Source organism: Lampetra fluviatilis, chromosome 2 (genome assembly GCF_964198595.1).
Source record: "Lampetra fluviatilis chromosome 2, kcLamFluv1.1, whole genome shotgun sequence".
Taxonomy (NCBI): Eukaryota; Metazoa; Chordata; class Hyperoartia; order Petromyzontiformes; family Petromyzontidae; genus Lampetra; species Lampetra fluviatilis.
In genome coordinates, this window is record NC_136276.1 from 1,287,505 (window position 1) to 1,312,659 (window position 25,155).

General features: G+C 41.7%; 1 protein-coding gene across 1 annotated transcript; it reads right to left on the reverse strand.

Moving 5' to 3' along the window:
• Nucleotides 1–309: 309 nt before the first annotated feature.
• On the reverse strand, nt 310–25,155 carry KPNB1 (karyopherin subunit beta 1). Its single transcript, XM_078866669.1, has 22 exons — nt 24,832–25,155; nt 24,317–24,375; nt 22,352–22,534; nt 21,813–22,013; nt 20,686–20,838; nt 19,746–19,805; nt 19,553–19,642; nt 19,207–19,317; nt 18,419–18,520; nt 16,348–16,572; nt 15,857–16,048; nt 14,818–14,948; nt 13,042–13,189; nt 10,289–10,360; nt 8,212–8,356; nt 7,513–7,595; nt 6,516–6,623; nt 5,949–6,092; nt 5,628–5,733; nt 4,992–5,106; nt 3,872–4,033; nt 310–1,997 (listed from the first exon to the last, which is right to left on the reverse strand). Coding segments are annotated over exons 1-22 (2,631 nt in total). The 5' UTR covers nt 24,872–25,155; the 3' UTR covers nt 310–1,996.

Here is a 25,155-nt window from a genome sequence, read left to right on the forward strand (position 1 = left end):
ATTAGGGCCTTATGTATCAATGAAAACACAAGGCAGCCAATACTATTTTTAATATTATATACATCCATAAACTACTTGAATTTATACGCATTAGATCTATTACTCCCAAGTTGTATTTGATAAAGTGAACGGCTATTTATTCCAATTCCAGACAGGAATTGCATTAATTACACAAGTCCCATTAAAAATAAAACACAAACCATTATGGACATTTACAAGCACACGGCCGCACATCTGGACACACCTAGATAAGTACTGAAACTATTTCTGCAAAACCGTACAAGGGCAGTAAATCTCATCACAATGTGATATAAATGCATTTTTTTATTTTTCTTTATTTTTTCATTAAACTGACAGCCAAGCACATTGATGTCAGTTTTTGCACAGGCCGTTACAATCTAGGTTTGAAGCGTTTGCGCTTTCCATTTTTATTTTTGACATCGTCACACGGCGAGTTGGGGGAAAGGGGGGGGTTAAGGGGGGGGGGGAGCGAGGGCAACACCATTTCGATCTGCAGGAATGGACTTGGTGCAACCTAAGGCTATAGTACATGGAAACACGCAAGTAGTCAAGTCAGCAAGTTAGTTGGAACACCCAACACTGTGCTTCATGAGAACTGTGTCCTGGACATTTTGGAAAGGCACACAATTTGGCAGGCCGACAAAACCCCATTTTCAAGTATTTTTTTTTCCTTGTGTATATATTTTTCTCTTTTTTTACTCCTCGCGTATGCGCGTAGCAATGATTTGGCCAATTGCAAATAGTACTACCTACATAATCATCTCCATGGACCTTAATAAAGGTCAACTTGCAGAGTATAAAACATATCTAAAGTGCTTTGTACAAAATTACAGCCAAATAATACAAGCCAATTTTAAATAATTCAAAATTTTCATCCAAAGTTTTCAAACACAGAAAATACTGGAAGCACAAGTTGAAAAGTCTATTTTGGTCCAGGACAGAGACCTTTTATTCACATTCATTTGGCAGAAAGTGAGCCAACATGACTAATCAGATGTCATTTACAAACATGTAGATTATTCAATTAATATTTCTGGCCGACCAAAATCCAACCAGTGTTGCGTTTCGGACCTTTATTTTGGCTCAGATTCTGCAGTTTTCCAACAGCTATGTTAAGACTTTGCATTTCCAGAAGCACAGTTGAGCACTCCACACAGGGTTGAGGATTCCAGAGGGATACTCAAAAGAGAAAGATAGGAGGGGTGGGGTGCAAGGGGAAGGAGATATGGCTGGGCTTACAAATAAAGGAGATGGGAAAATGTCAAAAAATAATCAAAAAGCACTTGCAGAAAAAATAAAGGGGAAAAAAGCGCTTTACGTGGTTTAGTATCTAAATGTTTACCTATGTGCAGTTTAGACTGCAAGTTTTTTTTTTTAACTTTCACTTTTTTCCATTTTTAGTTTTTTTTTCCTTTTTCCGATTAGCTGAGCAACACAAACATTCGCTGATGAGGATCTGTGTAACTCCAGTTTATCTTCACAGGCGCAAGAAGAAATTGTAATGCAAGGAACAGGAATATCTCAATCACACACACTCATACAGCTCCAAAGGGGCACGGTCCTTTGCTGCTTTATCTTGTATGCTGCTGCAGACAACTTCTTTTGTTCGTGTCTTGTTGGGGTAAGAATCTCTTTGTGTTGATTTTTTCCATATATTTTCATTCGTGGTTGTTGCTTTGCTTTTTAAATTACCCCCATATATCGGGCAGGTGCTGGGATCCAGCTTTCTGCTGCCATCTCTGCCTCAGCTCGGCAGGGTGAGACGCTCTGGGACGCGTAAAATCGTCCCCTGCGGAATCTAGCGGTGCTTTTCGGTGCTCTCTCTCTCGCTCTCTTTTCTGTCTCGCTCTCTCTTGCTCGGTCTCTCTCACACTCACTCACTCATACCTGCACTCGACCACACGGCTGCTCTTCCTGCAATAATATTTTTTTTATATTGTGACTCAGGGGTTTGCAGGTTCTAGTTGTGTACCCATCTGCAGGAAAACGAACAAAGGAAACATGTTAGCCATATCAGCATCATCACAGACAAAAAAGTGTTTAGAAACCACACCGGAGTTCATCCCAGAAAGAGTTCAACAAACCCCATGCCATCAAAAAAGAAACATGGCACATTCAACTTTGCATTTAAATAAGCTATTTAGGTTGAAGATATTTTCCTTGATGTTTATTGCTGAGCACATGTTTAAGTCTGAATGAGAATGCATGTCCACAATAAGCACGAACCACTTTTTCTAAATGTATACACGGTACAAATTAGTAAATTAACAGGTCGTTTGAATTAGTTTATCCCATAGTTGTTGAAACGCAATGTGTTTTACCCCACGTTTGTATGTCCCCCCAACATATAGAAAAAATGCAAAATACTAATTAAAGCTAGTGAAATGCTATTTTTAAGCAAGTATAAAGTTTCATACTTTTCTTTTTTGATGGCCAAATACCACAACATGCTCCATATTCCAAACCATACCACCACGTTCCACCAAATTGTTTTTCCAACTTGATGATCATGCTTTCACAAAGACATTATATATTGTATACCTTCCGTTTGATTTATATAGATACAGTGAAAAGTTATATGCTGTAATACACCATCACCAACCCTGTAAAGTATTCAAGAGGACCACATGCACAAGGATTCAAAACACCTTCATACTGGTTACAAAAATAGATATCACCCAACATCTTCCCTCCTATCACAGCATGAGATCAACACATGAACCAAAGACAGAAACACAAAATTGCCAGAAACACATTGAGAAGAAGAGGGCTAAGTCAGCAGGACACCATAACTTAAAGCAGCATCCAGCAGGCCACAACGCAAGCGAGACGAGAAAAATACTTTATACCCAATGAAAAATGATGTTACTCTATTGGGCATTTGGCTTGCCGGTAAATTATAATTAAATTGGGAGCTACTGCTTTCCCTGGCTGCTGCTATTATTCATACTTACACATACCTAATTTAGCGTGTCTTTATTAGGAGGATGTGGATGGTAGCTGCCAACAGAGTAAAATTCACAGTCTCTTTTGATTACGATAATATGAATGGCATTTTAAGAGTTTGTCACCAATGTGCTTAAGTCTTCAATGTCTAATTTACTACACAGTAAACATGTCTGCTAATTCTCGTGCTATTGCCGAGTTAATATTTTTTTGTAACTTTATAATGAAAAAATAGATTTTTCCTTAGACTTGTTTACTTTTCCTGTGTATTATTTGCACATAATTCTTTGCAAGATCTAATTACAAGTATGAAGCAAGCAGCTCAACAGAATATACAACTGTTCCACAAAGTATTGTGACAGATGCCTCACAAACGTATCACCATCGAGGTAAGTACTGTATAGCACAGCACTGTCAAGCACTGAATATAAGCAACTTAAATCACTCAATATGCTAACCGTTTCACTGGTTAGGACACATGCAATTAAATTTCCTGAAATTGAATTTGATCGAGTGGTGCAATTACTTGGGAGATTTTTCCTCGCTGTTGTTTGGGACTGATGAATCACGTGTATGGTTAGGTTTCTTGGAAGACAATTATGTAACAAAATTCACCCCCCACAAGGCCCCTTTCTCAATGTAAAAGACACACAAGGGCTCAAAACAAATCCACACCATCCTCAACAGGGTTATAATCCTGACAAACAGCCGCACATGCAAGCGAAACGTGCACAAATTGTATCATAAGTTACTTAAACCGTGCTCATGCATAACTGCACTTTTTATATTAGCCGGATAGTTTCATTTGTTCAGTTGCTATTACATAATTCCAAAGCAAACAACGAGTGTTACGAGGGTCAATTCTCAAGTGATCTGGCCACCCGAGGGTGCGGTGAGACGTTACCAGATCTGGTTTTTGAGTTTGCGAAGCTCCTTGGTGGCCCATGTGGCGAGGGTCTTGGTCTTGTTGGTTTTGGAGCGCCGGCCCTCTGTGAGCAGCTCGGCGATCATGGGCCGTGCTTCCACCAGCTTCAGGATCTCCTTGCCAAACGCCGCGCAAAGGTCTCTGCAGAGATCGTGTGAAGGTGCCGCAACACAGAAAGCATTGCATTTGAGCACATTTAAAACAGGACCAGAAAAATTTTCCTGCTAAGCATTCATTTAACAAAATCTCTTAAAAAGTTTAATTCACCTGTAAAGAAAAGCAGAATTATTATGACACGTGCACTAATCATTATTTTGAATCACTTGATGTCTGGCGCAAAAGCCATCTGTCATGGCACAAGCTGTCATACGATTCGACCACATAGGTTGTCAGTTTTATTTTTACAAAACTAGCAAACCCGCACGTCCTTTGGAAATGGCTGTCCATCCATCCATCCCTCCCAGTCAGCCAGAAAAACTTGGGTGTCTTGTAGAGAACTTTCTCTTGTTTCTCTCTGTACTGTATATCCAAATGTATCGAGATTTCTCGCTTTGTCTGTTTATGTTTCTCTATTCCTGGTGACCCCCCCCTTTAAATCCCTCTAAATGCCTCTCCTCGCTTCACTGTATCTCAACCACTTCCCTCACCCCCATCTCTCTCCATTTATTTCTCACCACTCACCCTCGCTCTCCTTATTCCCCCACCTCTCTCCCTTTCCCATCTCAATCTCTCTCGCTCCTCCCTAATTCTCCCAATACCGCTTGTTGTTTTCCATCACTTTCCTCTCTCTACTTTGCTCTTTCCTCTCCGTTTCACCCCCTTTTCATTCGCTTGTCTCCTCTCCGTTCCACTCCGCCTCTTCTCCATCTCTCTCCGCTATAGTATTTGCGCGGGCTTCATCGCTGGCCAGAGTGAAGGGTGGGTGGGGGAGAGGGGCCTAACGTCAGGAAGCAAGAACCCGGCTTATCACTGTGGGATGCAGGCGACGTTCCGCAGATGTGCATGGTGACGTCATTACATCGTATGTGCCAACCATGAATCCAGCCAGAAAAACTTTTTTCTAATATAGTACGAGTGTCTGGATGTGGTGTGATTGTACCCAATTAGTCCGGCACAGCAGGCTACGACGGAGTCGGAGCGGTCGTCGTCCTGAGAGATGTGGTCGATGAATGAGAGGATGAACTCAACTCGGGGTTGAACAAGCATTACGTCCGCTGCAGAAGCAAATTAAAGACGACATTGAATGGCTAAAACGGAACTGCTGAAAGAGTAAGGTTTGCTGAAAAAAAAATATCCTTTATTGACAATGCAAGATGCACTGTATTTTTATTCTTGGCAACACTTGCAGAAGAGTCCTTATCTCTGATCAGCCATGGTCAATGATGTGGAAACTCCACTAAACAGTTTAATATAAATTGTCATTACCCTACAATCGTCACACTTACACCCTATACTATAGCCCAAGATATCAAACACCTCAAAAGTACAGACCCCTCTCACATAACATACCAAGTAAATCAATTGTTAACAATGAACACAACATTCAAATTAAACAAAACACTTTACTTGTTGCTGGTCTCAGAATAACATTGTTTAGTCAATCATGCGCTTGTCAGCGTGGTGCATGATATTTCATCATTGACCAGCTCAAGCAACGCGACGATGTGCAGTGAGAGCACATGCAATGACTCCGTTTGACGAGGAGTTAGGGGTGGCAAGGCAGTGGCTTACTTACGGTGCACATTTTCCTGGTCTCCCTTCAGTCCCTGAATGATGCCCGTGTATGCCTCCAAGCAACCTTCCCTCAGCTCGTTAAGATAGTCAACCATGTCATAATCAGTCTGTAAAGCGCACACCACAGCCACACAATGCAGACTTATTGGCACTAAACTATGACCAAGGGAACAGTAAAGAACCATTTCAAAACGTGCTCGTACCATGATCGGAAAATGTCAGACAAACGAGTCCATACATTATTCCCCAAAGCTGAGAATGCAGGGCACTGGCTACTGAATCAGCCGCATATGTAAAGAGACAAAACATAGTGAAGCAGTACCTTGTCCACCTGAGCCTGAGAGGCCTGCTGCAGAGTGTCGAGAACTACACCCAGGTACTTCTTGAACTCCCCGCCGATGGCCAGTGCAATGTCTCCAAACACCGAGAGGATCTGGGGCTTCACTGATCGGTGTACATTCTCATCCTGGCCAGGACGACAAAGACACACAAATGGTTTTAATCACTTTATACTGCAATGAGCTAGCAATAAGGGGTCAACACAGAGGGCTAGTGTGCCTCAAATCGCAACTTTGGCTTAATATTCCAGCGTACCACACAACAGACACTTGCTGCAACTAAACATTAAAGTAGTTTGCACGGAACAGTTTTTACAAAAATAATATTGACGACTTAAAAGAAGAACATTTTTACTGGTCTCAGAAATATGTTGAGTCAATCATACACATATCAGCGTGGTGCATGTTCTTTCATCCCTGACCAGCTAATGTTCAGTAAAAAGCATTGAAAAGTATTATGCCAATTAATGCACAAGTTTCTAAAGTTTAACATGACAGACGTGTTATTTTTTTAAAGTCCTGTAGTATGTTGGTGCATACTGGCCACGCACCCCGAGGTTCTGCAGTAACAGCTGCATTATGTCGTCGCAGAAAGGCAGAATCTTAATCTGTAGCGCACGGCACAGGTCACCGACGAGCCCTACGGTGGCCACGCATACCTGTGGGCAAAAGAGCAGACATCAGTCCTTCCGAAATTCAGAGAACACCATTCCCAATGGCTTTTAAAACAGGCATATACAAATCTACGTGGTTTATCTGGCGCCGATATATAGGCTCGTACCAATATTATAAAACATCTTATTTCTGGCATTTTTTTTATAAATCATATTTCTGGTATTTTCCCCCACTCAACACAATTCAGAAATTAAACTATAATGTAAAAATGCACATTTTTACTGGTCTCAGATAAAGGTTGAATCAATCATATGTTTCAGCGTGGTGCATGTTTTTTCATCACTGACCAGCTATTGTGCTATACGAGGCATTAAAACGTATTTTGTGAATTATGGCGCAAGTTCTCCAAGTTGTCGCAGTAACAGCTCCTCATCTTGCCGCATGAAATTATCACTTCGTAAATATATTTATATATACATACACATTAAAAAAGTATTAATACGATGGATTGATCATAACCACTTTGGTTGAACAAAGCAGCCGTCTAGATTTTATGTAACAAACACACGCAAAACAGGTGGTAGTAGAACAGGCAGGCGTTGATCTTTGCAGCCGATCCATCGAAAAGCCACGTGGACAATACTGAAGGTAAGCACCGTTGAACACGATTGGTTGCGTTACAACTGTAGCTATTGCACAGCTCAAATGACGAGTGGCAATTGCTGCAAACCTTTTACTTTTTCAGCTAACAAGTGTAACCATATTCTTCATGTGGGGATGACCATGTCATCATTATCCCAACGTTAGTGTCAGCCGTAGTGAAATGACGATTCTCACAAATAAATGGGTTATGAAGCACAATTAGCTAATAATCTAAGATAAGCAAGCCCCCCCCACCCCAACAATCGAAAGAGGAACGTGAAAATATAATACCTGGTACTCTGCATGATTCCTCAGACCGACCGCCATGTACTGCTTGAACGCATCCATGTATTTGAGGAACTCAGGACCCAGTACTGACAGGAAACAGACATTTCACAATAACAATGAGAAGCTCAACTCCACTGGATAGAGTGATATTAAATATTCCACGAATTTAATAAAACTTAGAATTTTAACCTTTAAAACAATATTACTGTTCCATAGATGAGTAAACAAAATGTAATTTGACACAAGGCAGTATTTTCTTGAGGTTACTGGCTTGGAACGTCTGTCGAGTATTGTTCAGCAATGTATGACCATACTATGCAGGGACAAACGTGGGTACAAAAGTTACACATGAGCCTTTTTGTCAATCCACTGCTGGATGAGAGCCTCCCTACCCGACATGGGTAGTCAGTGTAATCTGACCATATTTCACCGAGCTCACCAGTGTGGGTTACAATGGTGGGAAGCATAAGCGGGAGCATACTAAAGTACAATATATTTTCCCCTACTGCCCTTAGCATCGTCCCACATAGCAATAATAACCTGTTTTACGCACAGTGGTTGTCCATCCGTACGCTATATAGGCTCAACCCCTACTTAGTTTGCAAGATCCGACAATACAGGGCCGCATTGTGAGTAATTTGGTCAGAGGTGGAGTAGAAGATTCTGAAGGTGCCCATGTGTTGTGCACGCTTTGTGGCGTACCCTCCACAAGCGTGCCCACGGCCATGAGCGCATCCTCCTGCACTCCCCCCGAGCCGGCCGTGCTCTCAAACATGCGCAGCAGCGAAGCCATCACTACGTCTGAAATCTGCACCGCGTCGGCTGGCTGCACCTTGCGCAGCACATTCTACCCAAAGACAAACACACCCATCCGTCAGGACACCCTCCAACACCCGGGGATAATGCAATGTGCGAAAACCAAAAGCACGGAATGAAGGCGACAAGCCAGAACATCACAGACATCGTTACAACAAGAGGCCTGTCAAAGACTGCCTCAGAGAATGTAAGATGTAGGGTGCAACTGTAACCAAAAAATAATATAAGCCATGGTAAGAAGTGTGAACAGGCCTCTGTTTTCCCTTAATTATCACTCATCCTAGCAGATATAGGTAATTACATACAACCACTTTGATCCATTCAGCCTATTTGATTACAAGTTACGATGTATGTTGGAGTAATCGTCATGGTAAGGAGGTAATCTATACATTTATGTTGTATCTTGTTGTTCATTGAAACATACAAAACAGAATGGCCTCTTTTGCAAAACGGGGGTCCCTGGCTAGGTAGGTAATCATGATAAACAGAAACTACCATAATTTGGCACAACATTTCTACTTAAAATGAATGATGCAACTACACAATGACAGTGGTTACAATTACACGAGTAGCTTGGAGGAAAATTATTCTTAAATAAAAATTATATTTGTAATGTCAAAAAGCACATTTTCACTGGTCTCAGAAAAACGTTGAATCAATCATACATGTATCAGCGTGGTGCATGTTCTTTCATCACTGACCAGTTACTGTACAATATAAGAATTTAAAACGTATGAGAAGATTAAAGCTCCCAGAGTTACGCATCAATGATATGTTCATGTTTGAAAGTACAGTGGCATTTTGGAGCACCATTCAACAAACAAAAGTTCTACAAAAGCAGCCGCATTATGCTGCTGCAGAAAATATATTTTAAAAAATATAATGTGCATGTAATATATAACGAAAAATAACAATAACAGGAGTTCATCATTGCCACTCGGTTTGAAAAAAGGAGCAAAGTCGAAATTTTATTAAACAAAACGTCATCCATAAGAGGTTTTTGGGTTAGATCGCGTAAATATATAAATGTGTCGTTAAAACCCGCCACCACCTGAGACAGCCAACTAGTAAGGGTTGTCACGTAAACAGAACGTGCCAATTCGTTACTATCTTCTTGGTTCTTTCGGTAAAGTCACGTAGAAGGGAAGTCATAAAATAATAAAAATAAAACATAATAAAACAATTCTCACGACGTTTCGGCCACAACGCAAGCAGCTGTCCTCAGGTGAAAACCAGGTCTCGACAGACCTGGTCGCCTCGACAGACCTGGTTTTCACCTGAGGACGGCTGCTTGCGTTGTGGCCGAAACGTCGTGAGAATTGTTTTATTTTTATTATTTTATTACTTCCCTTCTACGTGACTTTACCGAAAGAACCAAGAAGATGAATTCCTGCAGTCACGAAAGCTTTAAATCGAAATTCGTCACTAGTACAGCAAGCCGGTGTGTTGGAGAGCCAACATCATCGTTTTCCAAAACACTTGTAAAAGCAACAGGGGGTAATTACAGGCTGGCACTAGATGCTTGCGGCTATCCGATTCATCGCACGGCCAGAGGGACAAAAGCTGACTAGAAACAACAGCACTGTTGAGCACTGTTGCTCACATCACAACTGTACCTATTAATAGCACAGCTCAACTGACAGCTGTGATTTGCTGCAAACTTTCAACTGTTTACCTAACAAGTGTAACCATGTTGCTCGTTTGGAGCAATATGGTTAATAACAGGTATCAATTATGTATGTTTGAGATAATGGTCATTGCAAGGATTTAATCTATAAGTTGTATGTTCATATATCTTGTTGTTGTATTCTTTATAAAACCAGACGTTAAAAGAAACCCATTGAAACAAACAACACAGCATTGCCTTTTCCTAAAGGGTGAACTGTAAGGGTAATTGTAATTGACAGAAAAGCTACCATTTTTGGCACAAATTTAAAAAGATCATATAATGTTAAAAGCTCACCTGCAGTGTGGCGCAGAGATGTGACTGCAGGTCGTTGTACTGGAGTCGGTCGGACGTGCTCTGGATGTGAGACTGCGAAAGCAAAGGTGAAAATTTGAAAAACAACACAAACATATTTCCCTGGTTGGTGTAAGGGAAAAAACAGTATTTTACATTTGGATGGCTGCACTAAGATGCATCGATATCCATTAGCTTCCTTCTCCATAAGCAGAAATCGTGCAATGTTTTCAGAGTAGCTTTTATGTTTGCGTGCAGCGTGGCGTAAAAACATTTCAATGCATGGTGCTGAAATTTATGGACCACGATGGTCTACTTGCGAGCACTTTCAGAGATTCACGTGGGTGCCAGCGCTATTCGCTTTAAATTCAGACCTGTATTTGGGTGTGATAGGTTGTATATCCGCAAATACTAGCGTCACATGCATTGTTGACATTTTGTATAGTGGCAGGTTTGATGCCAGGGTGATGTGACAATTAAAAGGCTAACTTGCAAGGAGTGCATGTAAATTACTGAGAAAAACCTTTGCAACTTTTTAAAGGAACTCATTTTTTTCAAAACAATTATTTACCATTTAATATATGAAGTAGATTAGATTTGGTTTATTTCTTACAACTTACGTGCAAACGTTAACTGACAAATATTACCTCAATTATTTGTAGCTCACTAGAGAATCAATGTCGAAATCTGATAATTCGAAAATCAATTAGTATTACATGTCAGAAAAATTCGATTTCCAGATCGAATTAACTACATACAAATCCGTTACATATACATGAATTGCTTTAAGCTAAAATCGCAAGTATTCAATTTGACCAACTAATAATTTATTTTCCAATAAACATGCAAAATATGGACACAATAGTAAGTGAATAATGCAATGATTCCCTGAATGTATTTGTCAGTCAAGATAAACAAACATGCATTGCAAAGCCAAATCAAGTTAAAAAGATCGTGATGAAATCACAGCCCTACAAAGACCTTTGACAGTATATGCAAACAACTCACTCGGCAATAATTAACCTTATCCAATTAACCTTATCCAGGACACACTAGCCTTATCTTTTAAATACAATAATAAAACAAACAAAAGCACAAGCAATTAACCTAATAGGGCAACTGCAATTGATGCCCTATTATGCTAATTATACAGTACGTATAATGCTCAGCTCCAACTAAAAAACAATTCAATCCTCAAAGCGAGTCACCGATGCAATGCAAGTTGGGGAATATGGCTGGAGGATACATATCACAGATAAGTGTTCAGTGTTGTTTTAAGCATGAAATTACATCAGGAAATTAAATGAGCCTAAAGATTTTCAGTGGAGCAACTAGGAGGTTGACACTGGAGCAAGCATCTTACGTGTGACAATAGTGTGCTCATTTTTGCACCTGCAATCAAAGTCCCATTACAAGTTGTGCACCAATAAGTCCCTGCACATCACTCATTGGCAAAACGAGCCAACACCCCAAGGGGGAATGGATGGGCTCATGAGTAAACTGAAACAAGTTCACGATTAGGACAATACAATGACTACCGAGATATTATAGAGCGATTGCCCATTGTTGCAGCAGGGAGAAATGGCCTGTGCATCGCAAATAGGGAGTTGTGGTATAATGAGGCTTATCTTTGCTTGCTTTCAGGAAGGATTGATCCCCTTCCTTCTCATTTCTCAGCCTGATAAATGTGTTGCTGGCTCAGCGGGATGGGGAGGGTTGGTACTCAGGATTAAGCAGTGATGCAATATATGGACATTCAAAGGCTGCTTGAAAATTGGGCGCCACCGCAATGTAAAATTCTGGAGACAACATTATGTGCCTCATGTTATATAAACGTTTCCACACTACCACTGAACAATCACACAATGTATAGGCCAACACCAAGCCCAAAGCACAATATTTTATAGACATGCAACAAAATAGTTTTCCTTTTCGATTGAAAATGGAAACACCATTTCAAATGGCACATCAACAGCTCTCAGAAATGAAATGACTAGGCTCTGAAATGAAACTACTTATGAAATGACTTGGCCCAGGCATCCAACATTTTACACCCACCACCCTCTACCCTAACAAACATACCATAAACTCCCAATTTTACACAAATACTATGCAAATAATTGTTGTGACTTGTTTCCTTGAAATAAACTTCTCTATAGACATACAGCCATGGGTATGCACTCCCTTTAATTCAATTCTCATTGGATTCCGCTTTCACCGTTTCTTCAACGGAGGCTGGTTGAAAATGTAGAACACTTAAGACGAGCCAACATTTCCCCACCCAAACCGGCTTCAACTTCACACCAATCCAACACCTTGCAAATATTGCAACATGTTAACTTGACAACCATTACATCACTTAAATGAGGTTATCGTCACTGTTGCTCTTCATTTTCTGCAAAGCTATCCTGTGTGAATCCAGCATTAGGATACCAAAGCAAAAGAATATTTCTCTATTGTCTCATTTGTAATGTTTTGTCTGTAGCATGTAATTTTTTAAACCTGATTTTTGTTTCATCTTGTACCGCCTGTCACATACATTCAGTTGAAGTCTCATTCATTCGAAAAACAATAAACTGAAGGGAAAAGAATGAAGTTTTTAATCTTAGAAAATAATAATTGACTTTTACATGCATGATTCAATGTATGTATTATACATACAATTAAATAATGCTACGTGTACATTTTAAAATGGAATAGACGTGCCAACTCGTGTCTCGCAATTTTTCCTTTTTCAGATTCACCGCAGCACATACCTCCATCTGCAGGACCTGCTGCAGCCGCTCCATGATTACGACGGTGGTTTTTTGTACGGCCGGGTAGCAGTCCTTGGCACTATTCTTCACAATCTCCATCAGGGCCTCGTATGCCGCACTCCGCAGATTGTTTTGATGCCCATCGGGCCTGGGGTTGCCACAGAAACACAACGGGGCCACTTGTAATTTACTACTCATGTTCTAATTCAAGGACAATTTTAACTAGAAAGGATGATGTTCATGCTCAAAGTTAAAATTCAACCCTCCTAACCATCACTGTGGTGTAATATGGATGAACAAAATTCACACCAGCCTATGAATACAGCATTATATCGTGCTATTTAAATCTCATAACGTTATTGTTACATATTTGCTTTTAAAATGTATTGAATAATTTGCTATATCCAGAAGCAATGGTAGAAAATTCGTTCCATGAACCCCATCTAAAAAGCAGTCACTGTCATAAAAACAAGTACCATCTTATGCTAGCATTAAAAATTGCTCTTAAACAACTCTAAATCATCATGATAAAATAGTACTTGGCACAAACGCCTAGACGTTTCAAAAGATGAAAAGCATTTGAGATTATGAACAATTTACAATGGCACGCCATGACACAAACCCAACCACATGCCCAACACTCGTGTAGTTGCAGCTTGTTGTAAAATTAGGCTTCAGAAGGTCGATACTACGAGCAATATAAGCACAGAAAATCTAACGATAATAACCTACGACTGGGGTTTTTATTAAAAACCTAGGCTGCAAGATAATGCATAACTGAAATAATTGTTTCGATAAGTGCTTTTCACCTTTAGGCAGCATGTAAAATGCTGGTGTAGGTGCACAAACAGATTAAACGTTTACAAATATTTACATTTCTTTGAATTCCGAAATTCACGACAAGTGTTTTTGAGGTCCTTCCAGAGGTACATTCAGGTTTGTGCAGATATTTGTAGATGCAATGACACTGGTTACAATGACACACGAGTAGCTTCCAGGAAACGATGTTCGTAAATTAAAATTATTTGTATAAAAGCACAATTTCACTGGTCTCAGAAAAACGTTGAATCAATCATACATGTATCAGCGTGGTGCATGTTCTTTCATCACTGACCAGTTATTGTACAATATAAGAATTTAAAACGTATGAGAATGAAGATGAAAGTCTGAGAGTTATGCATTAATGATGTTATTTTTTTTAAGTACAGTAGCATTTTGGTGCACTGTTCCACAACCCAAGGTTCTGCAAAAGCAGCCACATCATGCGGTCAAGGAAAGGCAGAATCTTATTCTGTAGAAGATAGTTTCCAACAAATATTTCCATGTAAATATACACGACCAAAATTACCAATATTAGTTCATCATGGCCACTTTGGCTGAGAAAAACAGCTTTAAATCTGTATTTTATTAAACAAAACGTCATCATTTGCCAAACAAGTGAACACGCAACAGGGGTATTAAAGGCTGGTGTTAGATATTTGCGGATATCTGATTCATCGCACAGCCAGAGGGACAAAGCTGACTATAAACAGCAGCACTGTTGAGCACCGTTGCTTACATCACAACTGTACCTATTGCCCAGCTCAAATGACAGCTGTGATTTGCAAACTTAAATACTTTCTTTCGAACAAGTGTAACCGTATTGCTCGTATGTGGAGGACATCATTATTTACAGACACCATGCGGTAGATGATCCAGTCGGTGCATTAAACTTACAGGCCTAAGCATTCAATTACATCTGAATCGTTATTGTAGAAGTGGAACGGGCAAGTGTACCTGTCAGTAGTTTCAAGCAGCTTCTGAACAATGCCTTCAAAGCTAGACGAGAGGCAGTAGGTTGCTGGCTCATCCTGGTCTTCGAGGATTTCGGCTGCCTCATATGCAGCTTCTGCAAGACTTGAGAATGCCTAAAAGAGAAGACACCACGATAAATGTGGTTTTTTTTTAACTCACTTCGGGACAGTTGAGCAAGCCCCTAGTTCTACGTCAGACTTTCCACCACTTGTGCTGGGATTGAGACCACTTGTATCGGCAATACCTTGATAAGTTGCGAATACAGAAGACAGTTCCTTTCTCCACCAACGCTTATAACATGTAATATAAACTTGGCGACTAAAACAAAAATCACCAAAAACCAGGGATAGCAGTCGGATATTTTTTTGATACACACCTTTTGAAACAAAATGGAAATGTTGGCAACAAGCACGCCCAAAAATAATTAAATCAAAGACCTTAATGCTGCAGCAGTAAGAGAAGCATGAAGTTCAACATTGATTGGTGCTTTAAAATCATCCGCTTTGAAGGTTCATTAACAGGATTTTGATCAACTACTAAACCAGTGTCAAGCATGTGCTCAGACCACTAACATGCAGTGTGTGTGCACATCTGTACATCATAAACCCATCCACAGGGCAGCTCATAACACCCACAGTGTTTGGAGGTGAAGCCTCTTGTCAGCAACATTGCAGATACAGGCGTGTAAAGGATGGGTGGGCTTGATAAATTTTTTTATGTTTCACACAAGTTTGATAATGAATGAAAACCATCTACCAAAATGTGCACTTTTTCTATCGGCCATGTTATTTTATCATGCAAAAGTGGTTCCATAAAGCGTGGGATGGGCAACTTCAGCCCTCATTTGAGCTTTCCACATGAATCAAGCATTTCCGTTGACCTGTGAGCTCAGTGGCAACTGGCACTGGGTACACTACATTGATAGTTAGGGTATGGAACAGTGGGCCAAGTTCAGCTCTCCAAATCGCCCATGCATATCTCCCGTCGCTGCAGCCACATCACGGCTGCTCACGTGACTCACCCAACAAACGTTTGTGGCGACGCGAGGCTCAGCACTCAGTCCCTGGATAAGACACTCCAGCAGCATCTCCAGATACATCTCATTGATGGCCGCATCTGGAAGGACCTCGCAAATGCGGCCCACGGTCCATGCTGTCGTGTCACGTACAACCACGCTCGGGTCCTTCATCAGGTCGATGAGCGTCAGCATCGCCTGTGCACACACCACATGGCACATAGCAGTGTCATCGTATACACCAACAGTAGGAACTCTGCTTCAAATAAACTTAATAAAAAAATTGAGAGTTTGAAATGAGCCTGGCAAGTCCTTCAATGGAATGTATAGCCAGATGTTAATATTGCCAAATTTTATACAGCACTAAGTTGATCAAAGTTAATCGACCTAATTCCGTAAATAAGTAGTCAACTTAACGGCCAAAAAAGTCAAGTTAACCCTTGGTCAAAATAGACTTTCATATTCATTATACAGCACACATTAAAAAAATAAGGTACCTGTACAACAAGAGGCTTGAGCTGGTTTGGGTCGGGCCCCTCAAGGATGGAGCCAAAGGCCATAACAGCAGCGTCTCGGTAGCGCCAGTCAGGGTTCTTGATGTTGTCCTTGATGAAGGTGAGCACGTGTGGAACAATGTCGTCCTCGCAGCACGTGGCAAGCAGCATGAGGCACACGCCCGCTGCCTTGCATGGGTTCCAGTCATCGTCATCGTCCATTTCATCCTGAAAAAATAAAATAGTACTTGGCACAAACGCCTAGACGTTTCAAAAGATGAAAAGCCATTTGAGATTATGAACAATTTACAATGGCACGCCATGACACAAACCCAACCACATGCCCAACACTCGTGTAGTTGCGGCTTGTTGTAAAATTAGGCTTCAGAAGGTCGATACTACGAGCAATATAAGCACAGAAAATCTAACGATAATAACCTACGACTGGGGTTTTTATTATAAACCTAGGCTGCAAGATAATGCATAACTGAAATAATTGTTTCGATAAGTGCTTTTCACCTTTAGGCAGCATGTAAAATTCGGGTGTAGGTGCACAAACAGATTAAACGTTAACAAATATTTACATCTCTTTCAATTCCGAAATTCATGACAAGTGTTTTTGAGGTCCTTCCAGAGGTACATTCAGGTTTGTGCAGATATTTGTAGATGCAATGACACTGGTTACAATGACACACGAGTAGCTTCCAGGAAACGATGTTCGTAAATTAAAATTATTTGTAAAAAAGCACAATTTCACTGGTCTCAGAAAAACGTTGAATCAATCATACATGTATCAGCGTGGTGCATGTTCTTTCATCACTGACCAGTTATTGTACAATATAAGAATGAAGGTGAGAGTCCCAGAGTTATGCATTAATGATGTTATTTTTTTTAAGTACAGTAGCATTTTGGTGCACTGTTCCATAACCCAAGGTTTTTGTTTATTAATTTGGCATCCAACAATTCACTCCTCCTCGCAGCAATTCGACCAATTATTATTCGTTGACAGGGATCGATTAATAAATGAATGTATTTTTTTCACCATCTTATTCGTATTAAATCTCATTTTGTACAGTTTTAGTCAGTTCAAAAACTTAGATGTAATATTTGCACGAGTTAAATCCGAAGTAAGCACAATTCATTGCACAGTGAGCAAAAGACCTGGCCAGTTACAAGCCCATATACTGATGTGCATCTTGCACACGCAATGCCACATTTATATACAACTTGACTCAACTTTAAAGACCTGTTAACATAACAATAAACAGAATTTTGTTTAGTGCTCTTAAAGTATTTTTTTTTTATAATTGGCTACAATTTTAACGTATGTTTGTTAACACAGCACTCCCAAGAGCAATCGGTTTCGCAGGTGCTGATGCAGGCTGCAGATGCGTGTTTTGCCCTCACGGGCTTCCCACTAACGCGTGTTTAAAAACACACCAAGAATGCCAACGCACGCCCGCGGCACTGTTCAACAAGTGCCAGGGCAACTGGCAAACACACTCTCGTGCAGTAGATTCCAGCTGTTGCCATCACTGTGCAAGATGCACTTGATACCCATGCACCCTGCGCTGTCCGTAGATGTGCACCGTGCCCGAATGAGACCAGTGGGGTCACGCACGCAGCTGGCAAACAGTGTACATACACGTGGTTGGAGGCCATGTGGGGTAGCACCGCGCTGGGGAGTGATTAAGTAACATCCAGGCGCACGACACCAGACAAAGCATGCTTGCACGCTTATTCTGTGGCCTGCTTAAGTTTGTGATACTGAAAACACCAAAGAGTGTCTGCAAAGATTTTGGATCACTCCATGTGCCATGTACAAAGTACCTTAGAAGTTTTTGGGTTATATTGTGTAAATATAAATCTGTCGTTAAACCCGCCACCACCCGACACAGCCAATTAGTAAGGTTTGTTGCATAAACAAAACATGCCAATTAGTTACTAGTTCAGCACACCAGTGTGTTGGAGAGTAAAATCCCAACATTTACAATCCGAGTACAAAAGTTTGGCCAGTAATTACAACCAACCTCATCAGCCATAATTGTGGAGAAATATTCCTGTGAAAAAGTACCTGTTTGGTGAGTGTGACTGTGAGGATAGGGACAAGATACGGAAGGGCCCCCTTGGCATAGAACTTGCTCGTGTGCTCTGGTGGACGGCCCTGTTCTGCTGCCTGGAACCCACGTGAGGACACGCACACAGATTAAGTTAGCCTGCTCTGGCTACCTTCACCAGTTCACACAATCTCGCAAGGTGGTAAAAGGACACTTGCGAGTCTTGACCTATTTCTTTACAGCTTTGAGCAGAGGAGCAGCAGAGCAAATATATTTCCAGAGATCTAATGCAAATATTTAACTTCGGTTGAAACACATGCGTTGGCTTCATTATATTTACATAGCTGTTAAGTATACGATGTATACTTGAGCAAAAACATTTTTTAATAAGAATACAAGAAATGAAATTGCCATAGGGTGGCATACAAGGTGTTGATTTAATACCCACTGAAATTAATCTTTATATTTTGTGCCAAAATAAAAAACACACAGCAATGAAAATGTTCATTATATTTTATTCTCAAGTTACGAAATGCCACTGATTTCAGCAATTTTGTTTAATATCTCATTCACACTTGTCAGCGTGGTGCATGATATTTCATCATTAACCAGTGAGGCATTCTGTAAAATGTTCCATTATATATCAAGACTTCTACACATTGATACAATATAATTGTATTCAAGCAGCCACTATGTTCTTTCAATCGTGGAAAAACGTGACATGGGACGCTACAAAATTATTTAAAGTGTAGTTGTCTGTAATTATGAATGTGACCAAAATCATGAAAAAGCTGTTGCACTGTACCTCTGATGCCTCAATGGCGAGGTCCATCTCCTCGTCACAAACGTTGGACCAAAACTCAATTCCTTGGAGTGCCACCTCATCATTGTCACTCTTCATTGCCTCCACTGTTATCTGGGGACAATGCAAAAATTAATTGGCAACCCGAATTACAACACTCGACAGCGTGACGACAGCCCCACTGCAATTAACGCGCGTTTCAAACATGTTATTGAAATATTTCAACAAGCCACAAGTGAATCTGTGCAATTTTTTGAGGGCCAGGGGAGTCATGCTTGCATCGTCACGTGGCCACTGAAAGCTTTCGGTCACATTGAAAGCTACGGTGTAAAACTATAGGGGTACTCACAGCAAACAGAGCTGCACCCATGTATGTCTCCATGTACTGGTAGTAGAGTGACATAATCTTCACCAGGTTCTGAAGGGCTGCCACTCGCACCTAAAACAATATGCATAACGTCACCAACAAAGCTCCAGAATAACATTGCACGGACTGAATGTGTTTGTAAAAAACATGATTTGTTTGAAGCGTCACTACTTACTCTTGTATCGGGGCATTGGGTGGCCTCACACACGACTTGCATAATGAAGTGCCTTTCAGACTATTGGGTTAGGATGGGGAGTATGAAAAATAGCATATTGAATTATACTTCTTACAAATACAATGAAGAAAGTAGTTACAAAATATATTTCGTATTGAATTTTTTTTTGAATATACAGACTAACAGTCCAACAAACGCTCACACCGACATTCTTGAACATACAACTTAAATTTACAGGTATCCCTCGATTGAATTTTTTTAAATATGCAATTGGCAAATTATGGCCGCTTTTCTATTTGCGAAATCGAATTTCCATGTCAACGAAATTTCACAATGGCACGTGCCATGAGTTCAAACAAGCAACACCCGGGAGGCTGCGTCATCCATCCGCTGCAGCGTCACTGTAACCTGACAGTGCAAAAGTAAAGCCTCCACACATCAACTTTCCAGTCAGTCCAACATGCAGTCATAAACATTTTTTTGTGAAAAGCGATTAAGGTGTATTTTTTTAGAGTAGAGTTGGAATGACTATCCAAACACATCCCTATATATTTTTTATTAAATTAATGTGAAAAGCCATTGAGATTATTGCATTATTTTTGTAAAGCAAGCATTCCATTCAAAAATCGAGGGATACCTGTGTATGGAGCTAAAGCATGCAACCAAAGACCTCTAAATGCTCAATGATAGTGATTCGTAAAAATATTTAATGAAGATTTTGAGGCTAGTAATTACAAAGTTGAACACAAAATTTGTTCTACGGAAAGGAAAATGTAAAAAATTCACAATTACAGCCGATCACCGCAACAATTGCCACATGAAAAGAACGCACATATCAAACACATATTTCGAGGTGTTTTAAACGATCTCGTCTCCTAAGGTTATAATTCTGTGAGTTGTCATCAGAGGATCAGTGAAACAGGTGTGAATGCAAAATCACCTCCTTGTCAAAGTTGGCCTTTGAGAACTCGAGCGAATTGAGCAGCGCGGTGGTGGCTGCCAGCTTCACGCTGTTGCTTGGCTCCTCTTTGCGCATCCCCTGGATGATCGCCGTCAGGATCTCGTTTGATTTGTCCTGCAGGTGTTCGGGCTCCTGAGCACACAATGGCCCATTTGCAACGAGACATGGGTGCGCATTATTGCAAACGTTCAAACAACCACCCACACAAGACTCGTGATCTCAAGACACAGAGTTTGGTTAGGAAGTGTAAATAGACCCACATTTTTTTTATAATGTAATGTAAGAGTAAGAAAAACCTGTAAGCTCTCTTAAATAGTTTTAAAGACAGTTTAGTCTCAGCACTGTTGTGGTCATTTCACTTAAGTGGTCATCAGCATGGTGCATGATGATTCATCATCGACAAAGAATTGCTTCCATACAACAGCAAGTTTCACTTCCATAACTAAAACTGTAATAATTTTGGCATGATGCATAAAGTCACTGTTATTATGGCTATAGCTGTAAAATGTCACCTGGTTGCTGATATTTTTCCAACTTATGTCTGAGACAATGTTTAATAAAATATATATGAATGTATACTACAATGCTATTCGTTATGTACAATATTGCATAATTGATCACCGAGTCAAATGGCATGGAATTTCAATAAAATAACAAGTCGGGCAAATGGGTGAAAACTGCATCTGACAATTGGCACTGAAACCAACCAACATGGACGACAAGAAAAACAAAACAGAAGCTCAAAAAAATACTCAGAATTACACTGAGATACAGAAAGAGGAAACCATAGGCTGGGGTTGGACGCAAGCAGATTGGTCGGTGGTCAAACTATGGAGTGGCAGCCAGATGAGGGAACATGCCCAAGAGGTCACCCCCTGTGAACATGCAATGTTGAACTCGGCTCATGCCCAGATGCGATACGATTGCTGAAATCGCAAGCCCCTGGGGGGATATGACGCCAGCTTGGGAAGGCTTTCATCCAGCAGCAGATCATGGCTAATGATGATACATAACATCTTTAACACAAGTACATACAAGGTTTTGGTCAGTGATAAAAAAGCAATTTTAATGAAAACATGCTATGATTTAAGGTGACAAATGCTCACAATATCTTGGCAGATATAACCGATGGCCTCGAGTGTGGCCTCCCTCATTTGCTCCGTGCTGTTTGGTGCGGTCACGTTCGCGGTGAGCTGAGGGATGAGCCCCGGCCACTGGTTCACGGGGATCTCGGCGCACGCGATTCCGTCAATGCACTGCGCCGCTGAACTCGGACGATATGCTTCTGTTCCCAAGCTCTGTATAACCTGCATTAGCACAGGCAGTGCCACAATATGCCTCAATACATGGCTAGGGTTACACCATAAAAAAATAATGAGGCAAAGAACATGGTGTTATCAATTGAAACAATTATTCCTAGAGTATAAAACGAAACAATGTTTTACTTGTTTTAAAATATTAATATAGAGGTTTGCTAGGACCTCTTATTGTACATATGGGTACTTAACACAATACTATCACAAACATGTATTAAAAGTTAATAAAAAACACAAACGTGTAATAGAAATACTTTAAAAAAAATGTAAAAACAAGAGGAAAATCCATGGAAAAAGCAACCAAGACAAGAGCAGACACAATTACTTACATATGCCTTGATCTCAATTCGCGTTGGGACATCGATGGCCAGCCAGCGGGTCTGGTAGTGTGTCTTCACCTCCACGTCTTTAGAGGTGAGGGCATTTTTAATCTGGAGGCCAGATGCCATTCGGGCCACCTGGCTGTTTCCTGGGTTGGCGAGTACTTTTGAGAGCTCGCGCAGGAAGGTGGCCTGAAGGGCGAGATTGCAAGAAACTAATCAGACATTTTATCTCAAGCTTTTCAATGACACGGGTTGCTAACCTCAAAGCTTTACGAGTGGCTGCACGTCAAGGGCAAGAAAAGAAAATACGATAAACTGCTCAGCGACCTTAAGACTCAGACATGCTACTTAACACACACTATTGTTAAATTTCTTGCACAATGAAAAAATATACATTGGGCTAAAGTTTTTAGCAATTAGGACAGATAAGCTGTCTAGCGTGATGACTGACAAATAGCAAAAAAAATTGCACTTCTCCAATGTCACAGAGCGTGCGTTCATAAATTTCAGTGCCTTCTCTAAACAGGGATTTACTATTGAAATGCAGCTCACTGGTTTGGTTCACTCACGTGGTTTGTACCATGTGGCCTCCAGACAATGGAAAGGTGTGACTATTGTAGTAATGCTGCATTGAAAACAGGTCAGCAGCCAATCAGTAACTGACTGGAGCCCAACCCTACATGTTCCCTCTTTCTTATACATGGCGAAGTCACACCCATTAACATGGACATTACTGCGCCTCATGGAACCTAAAAACTGTAATTAATGGCTGAATAGTTCAGAGGAGCAGTGTGCCAGACTGAAGAAAGCATGGCACGGTGACACCTTCAACACAGCACTTTGGAGGCAAGGGTTGTGGGATCTTACAGATTTGTATGAGTAATGAGGCATAAGTCTGCCAGAAGAGGGCGATTATTACTATGTATAATATCAACACAGTAATTCGCTGATAAGTATTACCATGTATAATATCAATACAGCAATTTAGAATTTGGAAAATTTGGAAAACCCAACACACAATGGGCCTACTCTTCCGAATGACGTCATGATCTCGTTAACGTCCATCGTACAGTGGACGGCGCATATTGATGGTTATTACACCCGAAGTAATATTCAGGGGCCTCTAGATTTAAATCATTAACCAATGCAACTAGAAACGAACCCGCTATCGCTTGGCCATGTCACCACCTAGATATGCAGTGGGTTTTCTCCAAATCTCGCAAGTCTTTCATTGGAACCATCCAAAAATTTCAAAGCAGGGACCTTTTCATTTGGTGCTCGACCCTCAACTACTCATTCATGAATATTATCTTGTTGTTGACTAGTTCAACAGCACACCGAAAGCACCACCCCTCCACCACCTGCAGCCAGGGGCTTCCGCGTGCCCACACGTGGCCGTTGGGCGGCGAAAGAAAACGGACTTGGGGCCCCAACGTAAATTCGGTTTCCTCCGTTCACAACCCCCCCCCCCCCACCAAATGAAACTCCCGCATTGTTCACGGCCAAATATCTCTAGCCCATGGTCCCACAAACGAAACCCTACACAGCTCATCCCATTCCTTCTCGTAAAAAAAATGAAGCAACTCGGCTCCGCCTCGTGGGGCGTCTGAGAAGGCAACTTTGCTCGCTTGCATGACCAAAGAAAATGAATTAAAAAGAAATCGCTTCCTTTCAGCACTCAACAGGACGCCAGATATGTGAAGATCCCCGCGGGAACATTGGCACGCGTATATTTGTGGCCGCATGTTTAAGTTTGTTTAAATCGTGATTTAATCTGGGGGGCTTATACGCTGCCGCCGCTGTCGCCATGTTGGGGCCTGGTCCCGCCCGCCGGCAACGTGAGGCCTAGGCCTAGGAGACTCCGGGGGAAGCCCTCGCCCACGGCCCAAGGGACGCAGCCCAAGCAGCCCCCCCTCCAGCTCCTTTATCGGGACCCCCACGAGCACAGTGACAAAAGAAAGCATCGCTCACCAGGTTCTCCAGAGCCGCCTGCTCCAGGAACTTCTGGGCCGACTCCCGCTCATTCCGGTCTACGCGGGGCGCAGGGCCGTTAGCGACTCAACAATCATCGTCACTGCAATCAGCGGACATCGCTACTCTCGACATCATTCGACGCAGCCATAACGAATATCGTTCCCATCATCTGCATAACCATCATCATCGCGATCATCCAAACCATGTTCATTCAATAGCATCATTCAACATCACAACCGTCTTCCCCCTCCATCATCACCAGCACACCAACCACAATTTTTTACCACCACCATCATATTCAGCAGCATCTTCACCACCACCACCAATGTACTCGGCAGAAACAGTGATGCTCGCTGCTCATATAATTCGCGCGTGTAATATGCATGCGTCTCTATGCGCAGACGCATCTCATCTCCGTCTTTGAACGTGCACACGCGTATGTGTGCATACATGTCAAAGGAAGGCGCGCGCGCGTTTGTGCGAGTGTGTGAAGAAGCGGCCGAGCAACCCACCCGAAGACACGGTCTTCTCCAGGATGGATATGAGCTCCATGCTGCAGCAGCAAGAGGGGGTCGGGGTGGGGGGACAGACGCAGGCGGGACCGGCGACGGGACGGGGGGGGGAGCTCAGCCTCGGCTCAAGCGAGAGGAGCAGCAGCACGAGGCGCTCGTTGAACTACCGAAGACGACGAGTGGAGATTGGAGGTCGTCACTTCTGCAGCGAAACAGAGGAGGGGTGGTGAGCGGCGGCAGCGGCGGCGGCGGCGGCAACGAAGAGGAGGACGAGGCCGAGCCGCTGCACCGCTTGGCAAGCCGCCGGAAGCGCGCAGGGATACA

Excerpts from the sequence above, each read along its gene's own strand:
- KPNB1 (XM_078866669.1), bottom strand. The coding sequence starts at position 24,871 with ATGGAGCTCATATCCATCCTGGAGAAGACCGTGTCTTCGG. Across the intron at positions 22,014-22,351 it reads GAATTGAGATCAAGGCATAT|GTTATACAGAGCTTGGGAAC; the intron begins GTAAGTAATTGT and ends GTGCTAATGCAG. Across the intron at positions 7,596-8,211 it reads CGTGGGCACGCTTGTGGAGG|TACTGGGTCCTGAGTTCCTC; the intron begins GTACGCCACAAA and ends GTTTCCTGTCAG.